At 49.8% G+C, this 27,636-nt stretch overlaps 1 protein-coding gene across 1 annotated transcript; it reads right to left on the reverse strand.

Annotated features, from left to right (window-relative positions):
• Positions 1-2,654: 2,654 nt before the first annotated feature.
• On the reverse strand, positions 2,655-27,183 carry LOC306764337 (zinc finger MIZ domain-containing protein 2-like). The gene is made up of 21 exons (XM_079251469.1): positions 26,922-27,183; positions 15,119-15,200; positions 14,652-14,766; positions 14,363-14,571; positions 12,779-12,941; positions 12,453-12,695; positions 12,223-12,376; positions 12,014-12,132; positions 11,853-11,942; positions 10,626-10,815; positions 10,402-10,543; positions 10,224-10,302; positions 8,971-9,102; positions 8,677-8,782; positions 8,436-8,593; positions 7,262-7,329; positions 6,986-7,054; positions 6,295-6,590; positions 4,466-4,638; positions 4,114-4,311; positions 2,655-4,004 (listed from the first exon to the last, which is right to left on the reverse strand). Exons 2-21 carry the CDS (start codon positions 15,166-15,168, stop codon positions 3,897-3,899), a joined length of 2,862 nt encoding a protein of 953 aa, XP_079107595.1. The 5' UTR covers positions 15,169-15,200; positions 26,922-27,183; the 3' UTR covers positions 2,655-3,896.
• Positions 27,184-27,636: the final 453 nt, after the last annotated feature.

Here is a 27,636-nt window from a genome sequence, read left to right on the forward strand (position 1 = left end):
GCTCTGCTTTACCACTAGATGGCAGTGATTCCTACACCGGACCATGAAGTCCGGTTTCCGTCTCCGTAGGCGTCCTGTCCCACGACACTCCCCGTCTCCTAGATACGGCGACTCCAGTCTGGACTCGGACTCGGACTCGCTCAAGTCGCAGAAACGGCGAACTCGATTCAGACTCACGAACACGGTTTTATTTGACCATTTTCTTCCCGATCCGCCGGGTGGGGGCGGGGCGGTCCAGCCATCTACTAGTGATGCTGCCATGGGCGGCGTGTCGCCATGGAGACGTCCCATGATGCACTGAGCTCTTCCTCTCTGCTGTCGCATGTTTCTACGTGGAAGAGAACATGGAAAAGTTGCAACCTGCAGAAAACCCGGACTCTGAGTTCGTGTCTTTCCAGTGTTTATTAAATTACAAAGATTATTATTATTATTATTTCTCTGGTTATTGGCGTCGATACGGAATCACACATCATCAGAACACGGCGTTTTCCCAGAAGCCACTGGGCGAACTGGGACTCAGGACACAGTAGCCACTGGGCGAACTGGGACTCAGGACACAGTAGCCAGTGGGCGAACTGGGACTCAGGACACAGTAGCCAGTGGGCGAACTGGGACTCAGGACACAGTAGCCAGTGGGCGAACTGGGACTCAGGACACAGTAGCCAGTGGGCGAACTGGGACTCAGGACACAGTAGCCAGTGGGCGAACTGGGACTCAGGACACAGTAGCCAGTGGGCGAACTGGGACTCAGGACACAGTAGCCAGTGGGCGAACTGGGACTCAGGACACAGTAGCCAGTGGGCGAACTGGGACTCAGGACACAGTAGCCACTGGGCGAACTGGGACTCAGGACACAGTAGCCAGTGGGCGAACTGGGACTCAGGACACAGTAGCCAGTGGGCGAACTGGGACTCAGGACACAGTAGCCAGTGGGCGAACTGGGACTCAGGACACAGTAGCCAGTGGGCGAACTGGGACTCAGGACACAGAAGCCACTGGGCGAACTGGGACTCAGGACACAGTAGCCACTGGGCGAACTGGGACTCAGGACACAGTAGCCAGTGGGCGAACTGGGACTCAGGACACAGTAGCCAGTGGGCGAACTGGGACTCAGGACACAGAAGCCACTGGGCGAACTGGGACTCAGGACACAGAAGCCACTGGGCGAACTGAGACTCAGGACACAGTAGCCAGTGGGCGAACTGGGACTCAGGACACAGTAGCCACTGGGCGAACTGGGACTCAGGACACAGTAGCCACTGGGCGAACTGGGACTCAGGACACAGAAGCCACTGGGCGAACTGGGACTCAGGACACAGTAGCCACTGGGCGAACTGGGACTCAGGACACAGTAGCCAGTGGGCGAACTGGGACTCAGGACACAGTAGCCAGTGGGCGAACTGGGACTCAGGACACAGTAGCCAGTGGGCGAACTGGGACTCAGGACACAGTAGCCACTGGGCGAACTGGGACTCAGGACACAGAAGCCACTGGGCGAACTGGGACTCAGGACACAGAAGCCACTGGGCGAACTGGGACTCAGGACACAGAAGCCACTGGGCGAACTGGGACTCAGGACACAGTAGCCACTGGGCGAACTGGGACTCAGGACACAGTAGCCACTGGGCGAACTGGGACTCAGGACACAGTAGCCACTGGGCGAACTGGGACTCAGGACACAGTAGCCACTGGGCGAACTGGGACTCAGGACACAGTAGCCACTGGGCGAACTGGGACTCAGGACACAGTAGCCACTGGGCGAACTGGGACTCAGGACACAGAAGCCACTGGGCGAACTGGGACTCAGGACACAGTAGCCACTGGGCGAACTGGGACTCAGGACACAGAAGCCACTGGGCGAACTGGGACTCAGGACACAGTAGCCAGTGGGCGAACTGGGACTCAGGACACAGTAGCCAGTGGGCGAACTGGGACTCAGGACACAGTAGCCAGTGGGCGAACTGGGACTCAGGACACAGTAGCCACTGGGCGAACTGGGACTCAGGACACAGTAGCCACTGGGCGAACTGGGACTCAGGACACAGTAGCCACTGGGCGAACTGGGACTCAGGACACAGTAGCCACTGGGCGAACTGGGACTCAGGACACAGTAGCCACTGGGCGAACTGGGACTCAGGACACAGTAGCCACTGGGCGAACTGGGACTCAGGACACAGAAGCCACTGGGCGAACTGGGACTCAGGACACAGAAGCCACTGGGCGAACTGGGACTCAGGACACAGTAGCCAGTGGGCGAACTGGGACTCAGGACACAGTAGCCACTGGGCGAACTGGGACTCAGGACACAGTAGCCACTGGGCGAACTGGGACTCAGGACACAGTAGCCAGTGGGCGAACTGGGACTCAGGACACAGTAGCCACTGGGCGAACTGGGACTCAGGACACAGTAGCCACTGGGCGAACTGGGACTCAGGACACAGTAGCCACTGGGCGAACTGGGACTCAGGACACAGTATCCACTGGGCGAACTGGGACTCAGGACACAGTAGCCAGTGGGCGAACTGGGACTCAGGACACAGAAGCCACTGGGCGAACTGGGACTCAGGACACAGAAGCCAGTGGGCGAACTGGGACTCAGGACACAGTAGCCACTGGGCGAACTGGGACTCAGGACACAGAAGCCACTGGGCGAACTGGGACTCAGGACACAGTAGCCACTGGGCGAACTGGGACTCAGGACACTTCACAACATACAGCAGGGGGGTCCAAAGTCAGTCCCGAGGCCGCTGTCCTGCAGGTTTTCCATGTGTCCCTGCTCCAACAGCCTATGAGGTTCTGCACATTGACTGATTAGTTTGAGTCAGGTGTGTTGGAGCAGGGACACATGGGAAACCTGCAGGATTGTGGTTCTGGAGGACTGGAGCTGGACCCTCCTGACATACAGAGTTATGAGGATGAGTAAGATGAAGACGAGACTTCCACCGAGGGCCGAGCCGTGAAGCAGAACCTGACTGGACCGAGCAGCTGGATTCTGGTTCCAGGTCCACAGACCTGAGGAGACGGCGGTCTTCAGCTTCAGTTCAGGATCTTTGGGAATAAACCAGAACAAAGTGACTCGTACTGCTGCTCCAACAGACTTCGTGTCCAGCAGGTCCTGGAGTTCTGGATCAGCACCGACACCGTTCCCACACAGACCGATGAAGTTCCTGTTGGCTACAGACCCAGAGAGACCACCGAGTCCTGATGAAGCCTCAGAGAAACCTGGACCATGTTTTCTCCCCATCAGAGCAAAAGCAGCGTTTAAACCTTGAAACGCAGCAGCGGCGCCGGACCAGTTCTGTAAAACCGTTCCTGGCCTTCCCAAACGGTCCAGGAGGTCTACAATCCAGATGTAGTGTTTATTCAGAGACTCTAGATGGCAAATCCACCATTATTTATCACATCTTCATCACCATCACTACCATGTTGCTAAGCAACGTCTATGTTCACCTGGACATGATGATGAAGACACTTCCTGTCAGACTTTCCACCAATCAGAGAGCTTAAACTGACGGTAACGTCCAATCAGGAGCAGCCAAAGATCAGCTGAGTTCTAAGGGTTAATCCCAGTGTGACTGGGCGGCCTCCAGACGGCTCCTTTAATGCTCCTCTGCAGCGGCTCTAACAGCTGCTTCCACAGGTTGGAGCTCGGCCGCGGTGGCGCAGCGGCAGCGGTCACGTTGAACAGCAGCGAGGAATGAAGGATGAAGCTTCCAATACAGTCAGGGAATAAAAAACGACTAAATAATAAAGTTACCATCGAGTTCACACAAAAAGTTTTCATCGTTAAGTTTCTCTCCGCCTCGCCGTGTGCGGGTGGCGGCCATGTTGGAGCGGCCATGGCGCTGGCGGAGAACACTCGGTATGTTACAGCGACGGATCCGGGTGGTTTGTGTTCAGTTGTTCTCAAACAGGGACAGCAGGTCGTCGTTGTTGTTGCTCGGGAGGTCCGGTGGTCCGAGGTACGACAGCAGCTCGTCAGGGTTTGTCAGCTCCGGCAGCAGCTGCGGAGACACGGGTCACACGGGTCAGACAGGTCAAAACATGCTGGAGTTCTAAGGTGTCCATCCTTCATCATCATCATCATCATCATGCTACGGGTTTTCTACTCACATCCAGAGAAGCTTCCGGAACGTCCGCAGACCCGCCGAGCCCGAAGGAAACGTCACCTTGGAGACGCTGGTTCTGGTTGCCGCGCTGCATCATCTGGTTGCCGCTGCCCATCTGCATGTTGCCATGGAGACCCTGCAACTGCTGCTGGGGCAGAGAGGCACCATGGGAAGTGGAATCTAGACGGCCCGTCGCCGACATCTGGGAGAAGGAGAGAGGAAGAGGAAGAGAAAGGGAAGAAAAGATGAAGGATGGAGAGACGAGAAGAGAGGAGGAAGAGAAGAAGAGATGAAGAAATGAGAGAATGAAGAAAACGACTGAACTGATGATGATGATGATGAAGATGCTACAGTACCTGTGCAGCCAGTGGGTGAGGCGGGGGCTTGTCAGGGGTAAGGAGGGCACTGGAGAGCTCCGACTGGTAGGAGAGGGGGGGAGGACCGGGGGAGGAGAACTCGCCACCGATGCCGGGAGTCCCGGGACCGCTGAAGTCTGAGAAGGAGGCTGATGCAGCGGGATAGGACGGAGCTGGAGGACGAGTCACAGATCCATACGTCTGATCAGTTTCTATTGATCCTTTAAGTGTTCCCGCCACCCAGCCCACCGTGGCGGAGCTCCGCACACTGACACGCCACCCAGCCCACCGTGGCGGAGCTCCGCACACTGACACGCCACCCAGCCCACCGTGGCGGAGCTCCGCACACTGACACGCCACCCAGCCCACCGTGGCGGAGCTCCGCACACTGACACACCGCCGTTCTGCCGCCAAGCTTTAAAGCAGGAAGACGAAGACGGAAGTGGTCCCACAGTTCCACAAAGAAACGGCGATAACGAGAGCTAGCATGCACCGGCACAAACACACGCCCCCCAAAACCGACACGCCGGTGCAACCGGTCCGTGGTGCAACTGACTTTAAACCACGGCTGGGAAATTTACAACCAATAATCAATATAATCTCGTTTATGTTCAGTATTTAAATTATTCACTTCAAAATAAAACATTCACTAAATCCCTGTACTTACTGTAAAATCAACATCTGTGCTTTTATTTTGAAAATATTTGCAACAAAACCTTCCAGTTGGCTACGAGGGCTAAAAGTCGTAACAATTTCCTGACTCGTGAAGCATTTACGATTAATCCAGATACTGATCTGAGGCGGCGTCGCCCCGCCCTGCAGGAAACTCGTCCATTCTGACAAGTTTTTCCTGAATAATGAAATCTATAGATGTAATTTACAGTTTATTTATTCTTCTTTATTTTGGTCACACAGAGAGGAATCACAGCAATTTGTTGAACATGTTTTATCTGGAAAATTATTCCCTTTTCTAGATGAAATAATCCCGACTTGTTCTGGCAGCAGACGGGATTTATTCCATGACTTATCAACCTTGTGCCGGTTGATCAATAAATGATCTGTTATCACGTCCTCTACCTGAGCAGGTTCAGCTGATTAACTAGTAGGTTTACTTTAATCATCAAAGACTGAGATCAATAAAACGAAAAGGTTTTTAACATCTGAACCCGACGCCGTGGTTAAAGTACGAAGTTCAACATGTTCCGATTGGCTGCTGGACAACGTCAAGACAAAAGCTGTACAAAGTAAACTTTATTGTCCTCGTAGGTCAAATGACTAAGTCTGACATGAATGATTAATCTGACAATGTGCTGCTGGGTGAGGAAGAGCGCCCCCTGCTCTCAGATCACGCCCATCAGCAGCTGAACGAGACGATCAACGTCAATAACAACAAAAAACACAAATCTGAAGCCAAATCTCGCAAAACTTTCTGCACAAAAGTCTCTTAAAATGTACAAATCACACCTAGTGGTAAGAAACGCAGACTTGTGTTCATTTAGCAGAATTCCTCCCGCTTTCTTCAACGTCTTTTTCAGCGCATTGAGAGAAGAAATAAAACAAAACAATATAAAAAAATAATAAAAAGAAAAAGACCTAAAATAAAAAGAATAGAATGGAATAAATTAAAATAATAAAATATAAATCAAACTAAATAAAACAAATTAAAAAACAAACAAAATTAAAAAAATAAAATTCTGCCTCCCCCACCATGTCTCTACATTGAACCTGGTTTTGGGATGTTATTAGTTTTGTTATTCGTCATCCACGTCTTCCTCCGCGTGACGGCAGTGAAAGGAAACGTCGGAGGGAAAAGAGGTCACATGACCTACCTGTGCTGGGGAAGTCGGGCGTGCTGCTGCTGTTGTTGCCGCCCCCTGCAGACAGGGAGGGGTAGTTCATGGGCGACGAGGAGGACGGGGCAGATGTGGAGGAGGAAGAGGAGGGGTTGGGTCCAAGCGATGCAATCATCTCCATGACGCTGGGCAGGACCATGTGACTCGGGCTGAGGGTCCGGCAGCGCTTCAGAACCGGACCGTCCAGCTCCTCCTTCACATGGAGGTCCGGCTTCATCGGAACCGGCTTCCAGCTGCACACCGGGTCGATGGTGATCTCCTCGTACTCCGAGCTGAGGATGAGGAGGAGAGAGGAAGCAGAAGGGCGGGTTTAACTGGTAACTGTTACAGGTTTAGTTGGTGAAACTGGTTTTCAGCAAACGGAGACCGGTCCGCTTCATGAAGGTCCGACATTTCCGAAGACTATTTGTAATCGTCACCATGGCGACTGAAAATCTGGCTTTGTCCGTTCTGACGTCTGACCTGCTTTCTTTTAAATCTGTTTGGTTCTGGAGAAGTTCTGGATGATGAAACCTTAATAAAAGCCTCGATCTGCGGTTTTTACCGTCAGACTGAACCGACCCACATGAGAGATCCACTTAGACCACTTTACACGCCTCGGTGAAGGAACCGCGAGGCGCAGCAGGGACATTAGAAAGCAGAAACACAAAAGTCAGAAGCTTCTTACTTCTGGACGTAGATGAGGATTCCCAGCATGTACTGGTCCACTTCCAGTCCCTCCAGCAGGGCCGTTTTACTGTGAACAGAGACAGGTTTTACTTGATTTGATCCAGAAACGTGTAAACGTGTCGCCTGAACGCCCAGCTGTGCCTCAGTACGCGATGGTGTGTAAACTGATGTGTGTGTGGATCAAACACACAATCAGAAGAACCAACTTTACAGGTTTGACAGGTAATATCACGGCTGTCTCACTGTCCACCTGACATGAAAAGTTTCCACGTACTTGCACACAGGACACCTCCACGTTCCTCTCTCGCAGTTCAGTTGCAGGTACGACTCCAGATCAAAACACTGCAGACAGGAGAAAGGAGTTCCAGTGAGGAGAGGCTTCCTTCAGGCCTAACCTCCAACTGAATGTCATTTCAGCTCCACATTATTACGTAATAAATGGAGGAATTCAACCTACACAGATAAAGAATATTAAACTGTTGTACATTCGCATCTGAACCACAACAGCTGTGTAAATTATTACAAATTAAACATTTATTTTCATGCTAACTGTGTAAATTATGTGCAGCAGAATTTTGTAATGGAGCAGCACCATAGACTGTGTATAATAGATGGGCGGAGCCTCCGTGACGTCACTCGTAGGTTTCTGAAGAGCTGAATTGAAGCTCGGTGGGCGGTTCCTACCATCACCATCTTGGCAGAGTCATGCGCGTCGTCTCACACGGAAAATACAAATATGGGCAAAGAGGTGGAGCTGAGAGGGGGGCTGTGAGCGTCATGGTGGATGATTGACATCAAGCAAACTCCGAGCTTTCTGTAGCTAAGAGCTAACCGAGCTAACCTGGAGATAACAGGAGCTAACCAGCTAACGGAGGTAAGTCACGTTGTTAACCGGCTAAAAACCGCGGTTGTTCTACGTTCTTCTTACTTGAAGCGGGAGATCGGGTACCTGTCAATCAAAAGGACACACCCCTAAATATGCTGAATTTCCATATTAAATTACTTTTAAAAGGGCGAGTTAAAAAAAAATTCACTCCCCCCACAGTTGTCATGAAGGTAAACCTGACCTTTTAAACCTAAAATGGATTTTTGAACCAGGCTGTAAACATGTTTATTTCTGCTGTAAACATGTTTATTCCTGCTGTAAACATGTTTATTTCTGCTGTGAACGTGTTTATTCCTGCTGTGAAGTTGGTCTTTTTAACATGGGAGTCTATGGGGATTCGCTCTGTTTTGCAGCCCCTAGTGGATGAAGGGGGAACTGCAGTTTTATGCACTTCCACATAGGCTTTACTTTTAACTGCCGGAGGCTCTGTCCATCTTTCATATAAGGTCTATGAGCGACAGAGATCTGGATAAACACGGCCTTTGGTCAGACGTAGAGGATTCAGGACGTTTGTAAGGAACACATGATTTAATGGAGGGTTCTGATTGGCTGCTGCTCTCACCTGTATGTGTCTGCAGTCGTGGCCTCGAGCTGGCAGCTGGATGCGGCGAAAAGTGATTGGACATTTCAAAGACACCCTGATGGCGGTCTGTTCAACGCCGTCTTCTCCGTTTAAGCCAGGGGTCCCGGAGATGGACCCACTGCTGAAGTTCCTCTTGACTGAGAGAAGAGACAGATCCAGATCGTTAGTCTGATCAGAACCTCCCGCCGATAAAACTGACCCGAACACAACCGCAGCTTACTCTTAGTGACGCAGTGTTCTGCCGGCAGGAGTCTCTTCTTCATCAGACCCTGCAGGACGGACCGGACCGAGGGCCGGTGGACCAGCTGAAGGACGAACAGGTGAGACTGACAACACACAGACATGGGGGTTAGATAAAGAGGGGCAGCTTCATCCGGCTCTACTTTACGTTAGCAACAGCCTGATTTACTGGCTTTTTTCACTGAACTGTTTCCAGAGGAGGATCCGGTTCCGACCCAGAACTGGACCCACCTCAGTAGAAAGGGAAAGGACACTGGTTGAAGCATGTTCTTACACAGCAGCAGGCGGTGACGGTGATCTGGATGGTGTTCCTGCCCGGCTGGCACACCTGCTTCAGGTACAAGGGTTTGTGGGAGGTTTTGTTGTCTCCTCGTTCGATGGTTAGAGGAGTCGCGTTCACGCTAACCTGGAAGATCAACAAAAACACCTTCCAGAAACAAGTTCATAAAAACCTGATTATCACCAAGTTCTCCACAGAAGCACCGCAACAGGGAACAAGGGAGTTAGCTGCTAATGTGGAAGGTCTGCAGTGTTAGTGTTAGCAGCTAATGTGGAAGGTCTGCAGTGTTAGTGTTAGCTGCTAATGTGGGATCCTGCGGTTGTGGCGTTAGCTGCTAATGTGGGATCCTGCGGTTGTGGCATTAGCTGCTAATGTGGGATCCCGCGGTTGTGGCGTTAGCTGCTAATGTGGTATCCCGCAGTTGTGGTGTTAGCTGCTAATGTGGGATCCTGCAGTTGTGGTGTTAGCTGCTAATGTGGGATCCTGCAGTTGTGGCGTTAGCTGCTAATGTGGTATCCTGCGGTTGTGGCGTTAGCTGCTAATGTGGGATCCTGCGGTCGTGGCGTTAGCTGCTAATGTGGGATCCTGCGGTTGTGGCGTTAGCTGCTAATGTGGGATCCTGCGGTCGTGGCGTTAGCTGCTAATGTGGGATCCTGCGGTTGTAGAGTTAGCTGCTAATGTGGAAGCTCTGCAGTGTTAGTGTTAGCTGCTAATGTGGGATGCTGTGGTCGTGGCGTTAGCTGCTAATGTGGGATCCTGCGGTTGTGGCGTTAGCTGCTAATGTGGGATCCTGCGGTCGTGGCGTTAGCTGCTAATGTGGGATCCTGCGGTTGTAGAGTTAGCTGCTAATGTGGAAGCTCTGCAGTGTTAGTGTTAGCTGCTAATGTGGGATGCTGTGGTCGTGGCGTTAGCTGCTAATGTGGGATCCTGCGGTTGTGGCGTTAGCTGCTAATGTGGGATCCTGCGGTCGTGGCGTTAGCTGCTAATGTGGGATCCTGCGGTTGTAGAGTTAGCTGCTAATGTGGAAGCTCTGCAGTGTTAGTGTTAGCTGCTAATGTGGGATCCTGTGGTCGTGGCGTTAATCCAAGCCTAATTTCCGACTCCTTAATGATAAAGAATCTCAGATTTATCCGTTTACATGATCACTTGGCATTATGTAACTGCAGATATCAACGTGCGGCGATCCCAAACACAGCAGTAGATCTACCAACAGAATGACTGTAAGAGAAACGGTACGAGGACAAGACCTGGACGGAGGCAGGCCAGTTGGTGTTCATCTGCCGGTCCTCATGGTGGTAACACTTGAACTGGAGCTCCAGATCAGGTCTGAACATAAAATCAGACAAGTGGTTTAAAAACTGGAAGACCATCGTCTACGCTGGTATAAATAAACAACCGCTACGTGGTCAGGTCTCCATGTTTCACCTCATGATGAGCGTCTGATAGACGGACTCTTTCAGCTGGAAGACGTGGTTGCTGACGGCCAAGTTGTGCTCAAGTCTGAAGGGTTCCAGGACCACGCCGTCCCTCACCGTGAAGGTCAACCGCAGGTCGTCGCTCGGGTTACCTGACAGCCAGACATTAAAGTCAGACACTTCAACACCTCCTGTCAAACCAGCACCACCACCGAAGAGGTCACCTGTCCGTACATGTGGGTGGGGGAGGGGCCAGAGTGGCCATGTTGGTTTTTATGTCGGGCAGGAAGGAAGAGGGCATCGGCTTGACATCACTGTTGCCAGGCGACATGTATGGTGGGGCCATCGCGCTGCTCGGCGTGATGGGAGGGGTTGGGTTTCCGGGAACGGGGGAGGATGGGTAACCAGGCAACCCTCGCCCAGGCTGGCAGAGACAGAGACACTATTACACGTCTGCTTCCTTGCTGATCCTCACAACAAACAAAGGGTGGGACTCAGTTAAAGAAAGTTATCTAATTAATTACAGGCTTTTTAAGGAATTAGTGTCAATCACATTGCATATTAAAATTTGCCCAAAAACCAAAATTTTTCTTCATTTAAATGGATTTTAAGGGATGATTAAATCTAATGACAGTAAAAGAGATAAATATTGTAAACTCAAGCTCTATTAATGTCTGAAAAATTAACTTTTAAAACATTCCTGGCCAAAACTGAACAGATGCAAAGTTAAAGTGACGTTTTAAGTACTTTAACTAACAGCTGCCGCTCCAGTTATTCACCAAGACTCTACAACATGTTACAGTCATTTTTACTTTATAAATGTTAATTAAACATTAATATCTGACAGTAAACCAGGAGGAGTCTCTTAGTGGCAGCTACAGTCTGATCATGCAGCAGAGCTGATCACCTCCGACTGCAGCGTGGAGCTGCATGAAGGCCGATGTGGTCTTTAGTACAGGGGAAGAGGAAGGAGATGCCAACGGAGAAGAGAAAACTACACGCTCTTCTACAGTTCCTCTCCAGGAGTCTCTGATGCCACCAGAAAGACACCCTGGACTTGTTGATGTCTTTAAATAGAGTCACTAAGGGCTCTGAAACGTCTCTAAATATAGCGCCAATGTTGCAAAGATAGAAGCACAGGTAGCGCGTGCATCAGTGTAAATGAGGTACCAGGAAACTCTGCTCTGACAAAAGGTTCCGCGATTAAATACGATTTTTTAAAACTTGTTAATGTTTCTGTAATTAATTAATTGTAATAAACGCATTAAAGTCCGCCCCGATAAAAAAAAACATGTCTGTTTTATCTGAATTTACTCACAAACATATAAAAACTCTAAATACAGCAAAAAAAAAAGAAAAAAAAATGGAATTAAATATTAATATTAATATTAAAAACAATATAAAAATAAATACATAAATAATGGGGAATAAAATGAATAAATTGAAACATTTTGGCCTTACCCCCGACGGCTGGTTGAAAGAGCTGTAGACTCCCCCGGAGCCCCCTGTTGGCAGAGAGTTTAGACCTCCACCCTGACCGTTAAACTGGTCCTGCTGGGTCAACATGTTTGTTACTACTGACTGGGAAAACTGCAAATATTCCACATTAATTATTCAATCACCTTGTAGTACTGCGAGCTGGGGGGTCCAGAGGGGGAATACTGTGGGAGGGGAATTTTATGGCTCTGATATGAAGGGGAGGCACCAGAGCGCTGGGGGGCGGGACCTGGACCACCAGGACCTGATGGGAGAACACAGAGATGTTCAGGTTCGTTTACACCCTGCAGTCCCAACGGCCACCAGCAGGGGACGATGCATCCCGATGTCTCACCTGGGTGGTACTGCATGTTGGGGCCGGAGTAGGGGCCGGGCCCAGGGTGACCTCCCCCACCTGAACCCGGCAGGGGGCCGACAGCACCGCCTGGCCCGGCCATGACGCCAGAACTGACTGGAACACCGTACTGCTGCGACATTCCCGGGAACGCCTGAGGATGACAGACGGAAACGTTGGACATCTTCAGCTGCGAGACGTCGTCTGTCAGCGTTGCTATGGAGACTCACCTCAGAGTTGTAGGGCCGTTTCAGGCCCTGCTGGGGCCGCAGGTGCGCCTGCTGTGGCCCAGGACCGTAGTTTGAATGCTGAGGGAGCCTCTGAGGGACCCCTCCAGGTCCGTACATGGGGCCCATGGATGGTGGACCTCTTGTGGCGCCAGGACCGGGACCCATACCGGCAGGTGCCATGCCAGGAGGGCCCCGGGGCCCAGAGTGGGCCATGAACTGGTTGTTGTAGGCGGCTCCTCCCATCTGACACACAACAAACATCCTGATCAACAGAAGGTAACAACGAGCCAGCTGACCTGGCAGGTGGACCACCTTTCCTGGCTCACCTGTCCGTAGTTCATCTCCTGGTTCTGCTTCTCCTGGATGGCGGCTACGGTCGCCGTGGCAGTGGCGGTTGCCGTGGCAGCAGCAGCAGCAGCGACAGCAGCGGCCGCAGCAGCCTGAGTGAAGTCGGCGGAGCCTCTGGAACCTCCAGGGTTTGATGGGTAACTGGACACAGAGTTGATGCTCATGTGACCATGATGACCATGATCATGTGACCTGTGTTGTCATGACGACTTCATTTGTTTCCACACATTATCCAGCTGACGCCTGATGACAGGACAATAAATCAGCTGAAACCCGTCGGGAAGTCTTTTCAAACCACCCTGCTCCACTTTTCTCCGGTCTCCATCCTGCACGGTGGAGCCACGACGGACATGAAGAGATGGACACTCGTCTTTTTACTCCCAGGGTCACGGAGGTGGAAAACTTAGGAACACCCGTCACCAACAAACCAGTTCAACTTCATTTCTGATTCCTGCAATCGTTTCCTAAGCAGGTTTAACATAATCATCATCATCATCATGATGGAAGCATGGAAGTTCCTCTGTACGATGTGAGACATGTTAACTGAGCTGCACACGAACGTCTGCAGTTTTATGACTGTCTGATAAAACTACACATTCACCACATCGGAAAGACGTCAAGTCAGCTCAGTGTATTAGTCAGAAATAAAATATATATAAGAAAGCAAATAAATTATAAATAAATTGAATTCAACTTAAAATTAGAATAAATTATAAACTAAAATGAAACACAGAAGATATAAAATATAAATAAAAATGGGGAAAAAAAATCTATAAAGAATTATTTTTACAACTGTTTAGATGTAATTTAATCTCGAAATTTGGCATAATTGTGGGCGTGTCTTTTTGATTGACAGGTACCCGACCTTGCTTTAAGGAGGAGGAACGTAGAACAGCATGACTTAGCTTTAGCTCGCCTACCTTTGTTAGTTCAGTTAGCTGTTCACTAAAGGAAGGTCAGTTCGCCAGATGTCAATCATCCACCTTGACGCTCACGCCCCCCCCCCCCTCACCTCCACCTCTTTCCAATTTTACATATTCTAGGAGTTATGTCATGCGTGCCAAGATGGCGACGGTGGGAACCGCCCAGCCAGTAATTTTCCTAACCACTACGGGGAAGTTGGAGTCTATCCCAGTAATAGCACTGGGAATGACGCAGGCTAGCACTGGACAAGTCGCCACTTCAACGCAGGGCCAACAGAGAAAGTCAAACAACCAATCACGCTCACTCCGAGGGACGACTGAGAGCAACTCATTAACCTGGATAATAATTAACCTAACATGCATGTGTTTGGACGGTGGGAGGAAGACGGAGAACCAAAGAGAGCCCATGCACACACGGGGAGAACAATTCCAACTGAAAGGCCACTGCCCCCAGGCCAGATGCTGGTCCACAGTGCTAACCACTACGCCACCGTGCAGAACTGCCCAATGACCTTCTGCTTTTCCTTTGTCTGGAAACAGCAGAACATTAGAAGTTTCTTCTGTATTCCAGGAGCTGACGTGTTTGATCAGACGTGATGAACCAACAGATCAATGAAGAAAAAAAATCAATCAACCCACCTGCCGGAGTAACCCCCTGGTCCTCCAGCGTAGCCCCCACTGGTCCGGCCATACATGCCCTGGTTCATGTAGCCTTTGCTGGGCTCTCCGTAGCCCGGCTGGCCCATGTAGCCCCCGGGCCCTCCAGCCATGCCCGCTCCACCGGGACCCTGCATCATGGGCCCCCCGCCTGTGCTGGCTCCGGGCCCCATCACTCCTCCCCCCAGACCCTGACGGACACACATTTGGTCAGCGATCCAGACTCAGACTGGAAAAACCTCCAGAATGTGTCTGCTTGGTGGTGTGGTACCTGGGTGGCCGAGGGGTTGGTCACCCCCCACACAGTGGTGACCACAGAGAGAGACCCTGCCGGCTGATTGGTTGGCTGCTGCCAGCTGGAGGGGTCGTACGGGTACGAGCCATCACTGCAGACAGAGAGCAGGTGCAGTCAATCAGGTGGGAACCAAAGACACGACTATACAGGTGATGGAGGGAAACCACGGCCTGTCTTAGCTGCATGAGTGGATAACTGCCCCCTTCCCTCAGCTGGACACGTCACCCCCCCGTCCAGGTCTTCATACCAACCCAATGTCTGTCCAGCTGATGAATTGCCTTCCAGCCCAGAAGCTCAGAATCGAGCCAAGGCTCCGACTTCGCAGTCAAACGAGTCCGAATGAACAAGATGATGAACCTGTGTGTGTGTGTGTGTGTGTGTGTGTGTGTGTGTGTGTGTGTGTGTGTGTGTGTGTGTGTGTGTGTGTGTGTGTGTGTGTGTACCTGTGAGGGTTGTTTGCCAGTCCAGCTTTCATCTGGTTCAGAGGGTTCATGGTAGATGGAGCCGGGTCCGATCACAGACAAACTGCAGACAGACAGTAATGTGTCAATCAGCTGATACAACCTACGTTTCCCATCAGCCCCTGCTGCAGCCTGGCAATGTGCTGCAAGGATACGCTGCAAAACCAACATTCCCACAACACTCGGAGTTCAGCTGTCCAGACATCCTGAACCAAGGACACGCAGGACTCCGGTTGGACCTCCAAACCAAACTGAAGACCGTCAGCACGTGGCCGTGTTTCCATGGAAACATCATGTCAGCATGTGGCCGTGTTTCCATGGAAACATGTCAGCATGTGGCCGTGTTTCCATGGAAACATCATGTCAGCATGCGGCCGTGTTTCCATAGAAACATCATGTCAGCATGCGGCCGTGTTTCCATGGAAACATGTCAGCATGCGGACGTGTTTGTTTCCATGCAGACGTGATGTTTCAGCCTCCGCTGTCAGATTACGAGTCTCAGATGAAGTAAAAACTGCTCGGCCGGCAGGTTGTGTCTACGTTTCCCCAGTCGCTCCAGAAGGTTCAGTATTTTAATTCACGTCGTTGTTTTAATTTAATACTGTTGCTTTTTTTTTTTTAACTTGCTCTCGCTGTTCAACAGGTTTGTGTTTGGAAACATAAGATGGAGATAACCAGGAAAAAATAGATATCTCAATAATCTAAATTAAATAAAATATTGTTGGCAAACAGAATGGTTATATTTCCTTTAGAACAGAAACTATTCCCATATTTACAGGAGGATCATCATTTTTCTTTTCCGCTCACTTGTTGATCTTTGGCTGCTCCTGATTGGACGTTACCATCAGGTTAAGCTCTCCGATTGGTGGAAAGTCTGACAGAAGTGTCTTCATCATCATGTCCAGGTGAAAATAGAGGTTTCTTAGCAACATGATGGTAAAGTTTCCTGTTTTTTCCTTCCTGATGTTCCAGGAAAGAAACCGCAGACAGATGGAACACCTTGTTTGTGTTTTCTGTGGTTTGGTCTCATGTAAAGCTTCTTAGAGGAGAAAATATCTTCATCAGGGAGGAAAACCTACATTTTCTCCCCGTTTTACAGCTCAAACCTTCAACAAGGCTAGACATTCGATGTCAGATGAAATGACTCAGAGAACAACCTTCATTTGGCCCTTTCACAAAATGTCAAGAATAAATTAAACTTTAAATGAATTTTCCAGCTACAAAAGTATGAATAAAACTGGAACAGTGGGAATTATCTGGAGTTAAATATGATTCCTGCCATGAGGTCTAATGAAACGTTTCCCTTCATGCAACAAAGCTGCTGGTTGTCCTGCAGGATGTGAAACATACCGGATATTTTTAGGGATCTTTACGAGTAATTATTCATAAAGTTTAACGCTGCAATCAATAAACCATTTATTATAGGGTCATAAGGAAGCACCGTTACAGTGGAACCATAAGGAAGCACCGTTACAGTGGAACCATAAGGAAGCACCGTTACAGTGGAATAATGAGGAAGCACCGTTACAGTGGAACCATAAGGAAGCACCGTTACAGTGGAACCATAAGGAAGCACCGTTACAGTGGAACCATAAGGAAGCACCGTTACAGTGGAATAATGAGGAAGCACCGTTACAGTGGAATAATGAGGAAGCACCGTTACAGTGGAACCATAAGGAAGCACCGTTACAGTGGAACCATAAGGAAGCACCGTTACAGTGGAATAATGAGGAAGCACCGTTACAGTGGAACCATAAGGAAGCACCGTTACAGTGGAACCATAAGGAAGCACCGTTACAGTGGAACAATGAGGAAGCACCGTTACAGTGGAACCATAAGGAAGCACCGTTACAGTGGAACCATAAGGAAGCACCGTTACAGTGGAATAATGAGGAAGCACAGTTACAGTGGAACCATAAGGAAGCACCGTTACAGTGGAACCATAAGGAAGCACCGTTACAGTGGAACCATAAGGAAGCACCGTTACAGTGGAACCATAAGGAAGCACCGTTACAGTGGAACCATAAGGAAGCACCGTTACAGTGGAACCATAAGGAAGCACCGTTACAGTGGAATAATGAGGAAGCACCGTTACAGTGGAACCATAAGGAAGCACAGTTACAGTGGAACCATAAGGAAGCACAGTTACAGTGGAACCATAAGGAAGCACAGTTACAGTGGAACCATAAGGAAGCACCGTTACAGTGGAATAATGAGGAAGCACCGTTACAGTGGAACCATGAGGAAGCACAGTTACAGTGGAACCATGAGGAAGCACCGTTACAGTGGCACCATAAGGAAGCACCGTTACAGTGGAACCATAAGGAAGCACCGTTACAGTGGAACCATAAGGAAGCACCGTTACAGTGGAATAATGAGGAAGCACCGTTACAGTGGAACCATAAGGAAGCACAGTTACAGTGGAACAATAAGGAAGCACCGTTACAGTGGAATAATGAGGAAGCACCGTTACAGTGGAACCATAAGGAAGCACAGTTACAGTGGAACCATAAGGAAGCACCGTTACAGTGGAATAATGAGGAAGCACCGTTACAGTGGAACCATAAGGAAGCACCGTTACAGTGGAACAATAAGGAAGCACCGTTACAGTGGAACAATGAGGAAGCACCGTTACAGTGGAACCATAAGGAAGCACCGTTACAGTGGAACCATAAGGAAGCACCGTTACAGTGGAACAATAAGGAAGCACCGTTACAGTGGAACCATAAGGAAGCACCGTTACAGTGGAACAATGAGGAAGCACCGTTACAGTGGAACAATGAGGAAGCACCGTTACAGTGGAACAATGAGGAAGCACCGTTACAGTGGAACCATAAGGAAGCACCGTTACAGTGGAACCATAAGGAAGCACCGTTACAGTGGAACAATAAGGAAGCACCGTTACAGTGGAACAATAAGGAAGCACCGTTACAGTGGAACAATAAGGAAGCACCGTTACAGTGGAACAATAAGGAAGCACCGTTACAGTGGAACAATGAGGAAGCACCGTTACAGTGGAACCATAAGGAAGCACCGTTACAGTGGAACCATAAGGAAGCACCGTTACAGTGAAACCATAAGGAAGCACCGTTACAGTGGAACCATAAGGAAGCACCGTTACAGTGGAACCATAAGGAAGCACCGTTACAGTGGAATAATGAGGAAGCACCGTTACAGTGGAATAATGAGGAAGCACCGTTACAGTGGAACCATAAGGAAGCACCGTTACAGTGGAACCATAAGGAAGCACCGTTACAGTGGAATAATGAGGAAGCACCGTTACAGTGGAACCATAAGGAAGCACCGTTACAGTGGAACCATAAGGAAGCACCGTTACAGTGGAACAATGAGGAAGCACCGTTACAGTGGAACCATAAGGAAGCACCGTTACAGTGGAACCATAAGGAAGCACCGTTACAGTGGAATAATGAGGAAGCACAGTTACAGTGGAACCATAAGGAAGCACAGTTACAGTGGAACCATAAGGAAGCACCGTTACAGTGGAACCATAAGGAAGCACAGTTACAGTGGAACCATAAGGAAGCACCGTTACAGTGGAACCATAAGGAAGCACCGTTACAGTGGAACCATAAGGAAGCACCGTTACAGTGGAATAATGAGGAAGCACCGTTACAGTGGAACCATAAGGAAGCACAGTTACAGTGGAACCATAAGGAAGCACAGTTACAGTGGAACCATAAGGAAGCACAGTTACAGTGGAACCATAAGGAAGCACCGTTACAGTGGAATAATGAGGAAGCACCGTTACAGTGGAACCATGAGGAAGCACAGTTACAGTGGAACCATGAGGAAGCACCGTTACAGTGGCACCATAAGGAAGCACCGTTACAGTGGAACCATAAGGAAGCACCGTTACAGTGGAACCATAAGGAAGCACCGTTACAGTGGAATAATGAGGAAGCACCGTTACAGTGGAACCATAAGGAAGCACAGTTACAGTGGAACAATAAGGAAGCACCGTTACAGTGGAATAATGAGGAAGCACCGTTACAGTGGAACCATAAGGAAGCACAGTTACAGTGGAACCATAAGGAAGCACCGTTACAGTGGAATAATGAGGAAGCACCGTTACAGTGGAACCATAAGGAAGCACCGTTACAGTGGAACCATAAGGAAGCACCGTTACAGTGGAACAATAAGGAAGCACCGTTACAGTGGAACAATGAGGAAGCACCGTTACAGTGGAACCATAAGGAAGCACCGTTACAGTGGAACCATAAGGAAGCACCGTTACAGTGGAACAATAAGGAAGCACCGTTACAGTGGAACCATAAGGAAGCACCGTTACAGTGGAACAATGAGGAAGCACCGTTACAGTGGAACAATGAGGAAGCACCGTTACAGTGGAACCATAAGGAAGCACCGTTACAGTGGAACCATAAGGAAGCACCGTTACAGTGGAACAATAAGGAAGCACCGTTACAGTGGAACAATAAGGAAGCACCGTTACAGTGGAACAATAAGGAAGCACCGTTACAGTGGAACAATAAGGAAGCACCGTTACAGTGGAACAATGAGGAAGCACCGTTACAGTGGAACCATAAGGAAGCACCGTTACAGTGGAACCATAAGGAAGCACCGTTACAGTGAAACCATAAGGAAGCACCGTTACAGTGGAACCATAAGGAAGCACCGTTACAGTGGAACAATAAGGAAGCACCGTTACAGTGGAATAACACACACACACACACACACACACACACTCAGAATCCAACATGAAACCTGGTTGTGTGTCACAGGTTTTACACCAACACACACTCGTGTGGGTGTGTGAAGCGAGCAGGACTGGTTCACACCCACAGGTCAGCAGCAGGTCTGCTGACCTACATACATCACAGCGAGACAAACATCTGTACACGTCCTCCACATTTGTCCTCGTCCAGAAAACACATCCAGACTGGATGTTTCTGAGCCGGCTTTACCGCTTCTGCAAAGGTAACGGGACTGGAAAACTGTTCCTAGAAGCAGAAACCAGTAGAGCAGCAGGAATCCTGCATCAGACCAGAACAGGACAACATTTCTCTCCTGAAACTCCAGCAGCTGCTCTCCTCACTTCCAGATGTTTCCAGACAGATATTAGAGGAAGAGATGCTACATAATGTAAACATCACTCTGGGACTACAGTTTACACATGCTAACAGCTGCTAACACGGCTAAATATCACTCTGGGACTACTTTTTTTAAAGACATGTTGCTGCCATCAGATTTAGAACAGGAGGACGTGACAACTACTTCCTCTCCAACAGCCATCATAACACCATTGTATGGAGATCTCAGCATCGTGACTTTACAGAGAGGATTATGTCCAAATCAGAGCTATCAGTAAAGCTTCTTGCTAATTAGGTTGAAATGCAATTTAAGGTTACTGGTTCACTCTGCACAGAAGGTTACTGGATACTGGTTCACTCTGCACAGCAGGTTACTGGTTACTGGTTCACTCTGCACAGAAGGTTACTGGATACTGGTTCACTCTGCACAGCAGGTTACTGGTTACTGGTTCACTCTGCACAGCAGGTTACTGGTTACTGGTTCACTCTGCACAGCAGGTTACTGGTTACTGGTTCACTCTGCACAGAAGGTTATTGGATACTGGTTCACTCTGCACAACAGGTTACTGGTTACTGGTTCACTCTGCACAGAAGGTTACTGGTTACTGGTTCACTCTGCACAACAGGTTACTGGTTACTGGTTCACTCTGCACAGAAGGTTACTGGATACTGGTTCACTCTGCACAGCAGGTTACTGGATACTGGTTCACTCTGCACAGCAGGTTACTGGTTACTGGTTCACTCTGCACAGCAGGTTACTGGTTACTGGTTCACTCTGCACAGCAGGTTACTGGTTACGGGTTCACTCTGCACAGCAGGTTACTGGTTACGGGTTCACTCTGCACAGCAGGTTACTGGTTACTGGTTCACTCTGCACAGAAGGTTACTGGATACTGGTTCACTCTGCACAGCAGGTTATTGGTTACTGGTTCACTCTGCACAGCAGGTTACTGGTTACGGGTTCACTCTGCACAGCAGGTTACTGGTTACTGGTTCACTCTGCACAGCAGGTTATTGGTTACTGGTTCACTCTGCACAGCAGGTTACTGGTTACGGGTTCACTCTGCACAACAGGTTACTGGTTACGGGTTCACTCTGCACAGCAGGTTACTGTTACTGGTTCACTCTGCACAGCAGGTTACTGGTTACTGGTTCACTCTGCACAGCAGGTTATTGGTAACTGGTTCACTCTGCACAGCAGGTTACTGGTAACTGGTTCACTCTGCACAGCAGGTTACTGGTTACGGGTTCACTCTGCACAGCAGGTTACTGGTTACGGGTTCACTCTGCACAGCAGGTTACTGGTTACTGGTTCACTCTGCACAGAAGGTTACTGGATACTGGTTCACTCTGCACAGCAGGTTACTGGTTACTGGTTCACTCTGCACAGCAGGTTACTGGTTACGGGTTCACTCTGCACAGCAGGTTATTGGTTACGGGTTCACTCTGCACAGCAGGTTACTGGTTACTGGTTCACTCTGCACAACAGGTTACTGGTTACTGGTTCACTCTGCACAACAGGTTACTGGTTACTGGTTCACTCTGCACAGCAGGTTACTGGTTACTGGTTCACTCTGCACAACAGGTTACTGGTTACTGGTTCACTCTGCACAACAGGTTACTGGTTCACTCTGCACAGCAGGTTACTGGTTACTTGTTCACTCTGCACAACAGGTTACTGGTTCATTCTGCCACCCCAGTCTGCCAGTCCAGCAGCACAGTCCCCGATGTCTAAGCGATGCTGCAGAGGCGTGTCAGCCAGGACAGTTCCACAGCATCCAGAGCCTTAAGGAACTCCGGGCGGATCTCATCCACCCCTGGGGCCTTGCCGCCAAGGAGCTTTTTAACCACCTCAAGAAGGGGGACAGGAGGGTGTGTTCCAATTACAGGGGAATCACACTCCTCATCCTCCCTGGTAAGGTCTATTCAGGGGTCCTGGAGAGGAGGGTCCGCCGGATAGACGAATCTCGGATTGAGGAGGAGCAGTGTGGTTTTCGTCCTGGTTGCAGAACAGTGGACCAGCTCTATACCCTCTTTGGGGTCCTGGAGGGAGCATGGGAGTTTGCCCAACCGGTCTACATTTGCTTTGTGGACCCCCGGGGGCTCCTGTGGGGGGTACTCCGGGAGTATGGGGTACTGGACCCCCTTGTACGAGCTGTCCGGTCCCTGTACAACAGGTGTCAGAGCTTGGTCCGCATTGCCGGTAGTAAGTCGGATTCGTTTCCGGTGAGGGTTGGACTCCGCCAAGGCTGCCCTTTATCACCGATTCTGTTCATAACTTTACGGACAGAATTTCTAGGTGCAGCCGAGGTGTTGAGGGGATCCAACTTGGTGGCCTCAGGATTGGGTCCCTGCTTTTTGCAGATGACGTGGTCCTGTTGGCTTCATCTGGTCGTGATCTCCAGCTCTCACTTGAGCGATTCGCGGCCGAGTGTGAAGCGGCTGGGATGAGAATCAGCACCTCCAGATCTGACACCATGGTCCTCAGCTGGAATAGGGTGTCAGGTCCTGCCTCAAGTGGAGGAGTTTAAATATCTCGGGGTCTTGTTCACGAGTGAGGGAAGGATGGAGTGTGAGATCGACAGGCAGATTGGTGCGGCGTCTGCAGTAATGCGGACTCTGCGCCGGTCTGTCGTGGTGAAGAAGGAGCTGAGCCAGAAGGTGAAGCTCTCGATTTACCAGTCGATCTACGTTCCTACCCTCACCTATGGTCATGAGCTGTGGGTCGTGACCGAAAGAACGAGATCTCGTATACAGGCGGCTGAAATGAGTTTCCTCCGCAGGGTGGCCGGGCTCTCCCTTAGAGATAGGGTGAGGAGCTCGGTCATCCTGGAGGAGATCAGAATAGAGCCGCTGCTCCTCCGCATCGAGAGGAACCAGTTGAGGTGGCTCGTGCATCTGGTCAGGATGCCTCCTGGACCTTCCTGGTGAGGTGTTCCAGGCACGTCCCTCTGGGAGGAGACCCCGGGGAAGACCCAGGACACACTGGAGGGATAACATCTCTCAGCTGGCCTGGGAACGCGTCGGGATCCCCCCGCAGAGTTGGCAAATGTGGCTGGGGAGAGGGAAGTCTGGGCTTCCCTGCTTAGGCTGCTGCCCCCGCGACCCGACCCCGGATAAGAGGAAGAAGATGAGATGAGGTTCACTCTGCACAGCAGGTTACTAGTCTGTCTTGTGTTTCCCACCTCTGTCCCGTGTTTCCCACGTCCGTCTGTCCCAACTCCACAGTGTCTCCTGACCTCCGACTGGAACCAGTCACATGTGAACATCAGAACCAGTCCTGCTCGCTGCTACAGCGTCCACAACTGCAGTCCAACAACCAGTCATGTGACCAAACAGGTTCAGCAACCATACCAACTGTAAACCTGCCACTCCCTGCTCTGCCACCTGCGTCATGTGACTCACATGCGTCATGTGACTCACCTGAACAGAAAGCTGCCTGCTGCTCATTCTGTCTGAAGATCCAGAGAGGAAACTGAGATCTGGACCAGAGAGAGCGGATCAGCTGATCAGCTCCATGAACCGATCGATCCGTTTCACATCATGCTGGTGTCACATGAGAAAGCCAACCAGCTGACCGCCTCTGGACTCAAACGTGTGATGGACGGGTTTCCCTCCAACACAAGTAGAAAATAAATCTTCCAACAGTCCTCCAGCTGGCTCGTGTGCGGTAGACCTGAATCCAGCAGCCTGGAAACCCCCACATGCTGGTTGGAAGACATCTGCAGACCAGAGTCCTGCTGATCCACCAGATCCAGACTGTAGAGTAGCCCTGAACCCTCCAGGCTGTGATCCACCGGGTCTGGCACAACCTGAATGGTTCTGTGGGTCTGTAGACAAAAACCAGAGAGCAGGATCCAACTGGACCTCCAGCTGGTCCAGCTGCTGGCTGAAGCCTCATCACAACTGGTCTCTATGGAAACAGGGCTGTCGAGAAGCCGGAAAAGGCCGAGGTCACATGACCCTAAAACCAAACTGAAGATTGGTGGAAACGGGTCGGGTGGAATGACGGATCCTTACCAGAACCTGGACCTCAGTGTTACTAAACCAGTATGGATCATCTGGACAGTTACTGGAACCATTAGCAGAACTGTCCGAAGAAGACCTTCAGTCATTCAGGGGTCCTGGAAAACTATTCCTGGAAAGTCCTTCAAGAATCCTGGAGAACTATTCCTGAAAATCCTGCAGAACTATTCCTGGAACTATTCTTGCTTGATCTTAGTGCTGCATTTGATACAACAAAATTGTCTCATAGACATAAAGACTTGGATGTCTAGAAATTTTCTCCTCTTAAACTCAGATAAGACTGAAGTAATTCTCGTTGGATCTGAAAAATCCAGAGCTAAATTTTCCAGTTTTGTAATGAACCTGGATGGCATTACTTTAGCTTCCAGTGCTGCAGGGAGAAACCTTGGAGTAATATTTGACCCTGACCTGTCCTTTGGCCCACATATTAAGCAGGTTACTAAAACAGCCTTCTTTCATTTACGTAATATAGCCAAAATTAGGGACATTCTGTCTCAGAGTGATGCAGAAAAACTGGTTCATGTTTTTATTACTTCGGGACTAGATTACTGTAACTCTCTATTACTGGGCTGTCCTAAATATGCCCTGAAAAGCCTTCAGCTGATCCAGAATTCTGCAGCCAGAGTCCTGACCAGAACCAGCATGAGAGATCATATTTCTCCAGTTTTAGCCTCTCTTCATTGGCTTCCTGTTGAATCTAGAATAGAATTTAAAATCCTTCTCCTTACAAATAAAGCCCTCCACAACCAGGCACCACTATATATCAAAGACCTCATAGTTCCTTATATACCAAGCAGAGTACTTCGTTCGCAGACTGCAGGCTTACTTGTGGTTCCTAGAGTCTCAAAGAGCCGAGCAGGAGGCAGAGCCTTTGGTTATCAGGCCCCTCTCTTATGGAATAAGCTCCCAGTTAGTGTTAGGGAAGCAGACACCCTCCCCACCTTTAAGACTAGGCTGAAGACTTATCTTTTTGATAAGTCCTATAGCTAGGGATGGTTAGCATCCCTTAGTTATGCTGCTATAGGTTTAGACTGCTGAGGGACATTTCCTGATACACTGAGCTTCTTTCTCTTTATCTCTCTCTTTTATCCCCCCCCCCACCTGTTGTCTTTCTGTCCTCTTCCCCCCACACAGCAGAGGCAGATGGCTGCCTGTCCTGAGCCGGGTTCTGCCGGAGGTTTCCTTCCTGTTAAAAGGGAGTTTTTTCCTTCCCACTGTCGCCTGTGTGCTTGCTCAGGATGGGAGATTGAGTTGGACCTCCAACTTAATCTGTTGGTTTCCTTATATAGGCTGTTATATAAATGGCTTTCATTATGTTTTCTTCTCTGTCTTTAAAGCGTCTTGAGAGGGCATTGCTGTGATTGGACGCTATATAAATAAAGTTGAATTGAATTGAACTGGAAAGTCCTTCAAGGGTCCTGGAGACGGTCCAGACTGTGATGAAGAATAAAGTTGCTCTGATCAGATTCTGTAAATGTTTTCTGGTGACCAGTCTGCCACAGTGCCATCCCAGTAGCTGGAACCCGGATCTCCATCCTGGCTGTCAGGATGATGGACAGGACAGGAGGACATGGAGGACAGGGAAAATGGAGTACATGGAGGAGCAGCTCCAGGAAGACAGCAGGTGGATGATGACCATGTTCCATGTCTGTGTGTGGATGTGTTCAGACGGGCGGGAACATCTAATGCCTTACTTTATTATTTACACTTTATTTATTTCCACTGCAGGTTTGACACCAACAATGATCTCACTGTTTGTCTGAATAAAATCCTCCAGGACTAGTACTGTTCACCCTGAGCTAGTGTTAACTAGCTGTAACACGCCTGTCTACATGACTCCATCTGGGATTTACTGTAATAAAGAGGGTTTTTACTGTTTCAACTTATTTATTTTCCACAGATATCTTTGTACCTGTTTCCACTACAAACCATTACAACACCGGGTGGAGTGGTTCCCTGTAGCCCTCCACCTGTCTCCGTTAGACCGGAGAACACCACACACAGGCATGCCATGTTGCGACCAGAAGACCAGCTGGAGCTAACAGGCTGCTAGCATGCTCATGCGACAACACTGCGTTTAACAAAGAAAATGACGATGTTTTATCAGACCGCTAAATCTGAAACTTCTGCTGAAAATTATTGCCACTTTTTCCAAGCTGTCAAAGAGCTAGCTGTTAGCCTGGCTGTTAGCCTTGCTGACGGGCTGTTAGCCTGGCTGTGGCTGTTAGCCTGGTTGTTAGCATGGCTGTTAGCCTGGCTGACTGGCTGTTAGCCTTGTTGTTAGACTCTCTGTTAGCCTGGCTGACTAGGTGTTAGCCTGGCTGACTGGCTGTTAGCCTTGTTGTTAGACTAGCTGTTAGCCTGGCTGACTAGCTGTTAGCCTGGCTGACTAGCTGTTAGCCTGGCTGACTGGCTGTTAGCCTAGCTGACTGGCTGTTAGCCTAGCTGACTGGCTGTTAGCCTGGTTGTTAGCCTAGCTGTTAGCCTAGCTCACGGTGACAATGGAATGCTACGATGCTAGCCAGCAGCTAGCTGCTTCTTCCAACACCAAACATTCACCAAACATTCCTCCCCAGAAGCTCGGCACCGAGCAGGGAGGTTCCACCTCCAGGACACATAAACACACCTCCATCTGGTCGCGTCTCAAACACACAGGTGGCAGATATGTCCGTCTCCCACAGCTCACCTACCTCCTCTACTTCCCCGGGGTCCGAGCCCTGCTCCGGGGCTCCGCGGTCTCAGCCTGTCGGGGCCTCCGCGGCATGAAGGACCGACTGCAGGCGGAGCCAGCGCTGTCACGGTCCGGAGAGGACACGAAGAGCCAGAAATACCCGATATAAGTTCCCTGTGGAGGCCAGTCCGCTCTCCCTGTCACCAGTCCGAGACTATCCGACCTGGAGAGGCGGCAGCATCGGCCGCAGCTCCGGGAGGTTCACACAGATTTACACTGGATCAACCCGGAACAAAGAGGGTTAACCAGAGTTCCGCGTGTTTCCTCTGCTTCCACACAGAGAGGGAGTAAGGGAGGGAGGGGAGGGGGGGGGACGACACAGAGAGAGAGAGAGATACTTTAATAACATCCAGTGAAGCAGAACCATTTCTGTACTGGTTTTACTGGAGAACAGAGAGGCATTTGACACAGTGGACATCCTGAGTAACTGGGCAGGACTCTATCATATTTGGTGCGAGTCCTATTTAACGGAGAAGGACGACTTCATGTAGGGAACTAAACCAACCCGTGGAGTTCCCCAAGGCTCCATTTTGGGGCCCCTAGTTAGTAAATAAACAAACTGATGTTCCACTGTTTAAAATATGACGAACAACTAAATGTGTTACCATAGTTATGCTGATGACACACATCTACAGATCATAGTCCAGTGTTTCTCATTTCCAGTCCTCAGGACC

Source organism: Telmatherina bonti (assembly GCF_933228915.1).
Source record: "Telmatherina bonti genome assembly, chromosome: 13".
Classification (NCBI taxonomy): Eukaryota; Metazoa; Chordata; class Actinopteri; order Atheriniformes; family Telmatherinidae; genus Telmatherina; species Telmatherina bonti.

Coding starts and splice junctions, on each gene's coding strand:
- LOC306764337 (XM_079251469.1), bottom strand. CDS start 15,168: ATGAACCCTCTGAACCAGATGAAAGCTGGACTGGCAAACAACCCTCAC. Junction 12,942..14,362: donor CCAGGGGGTTACTCCGGCAG/GTGGGTTGATTG, acceptor CTCTGTGTCCAG/TTACCCATCAAACCCTGGAG. Junction 10,303..10,401: donor TATCAGACGCTCATCATGAG/GTGAAACATGGA, acceptor TTTTATGTTCAG/ACCTGATCTGGAGCTCCAGT.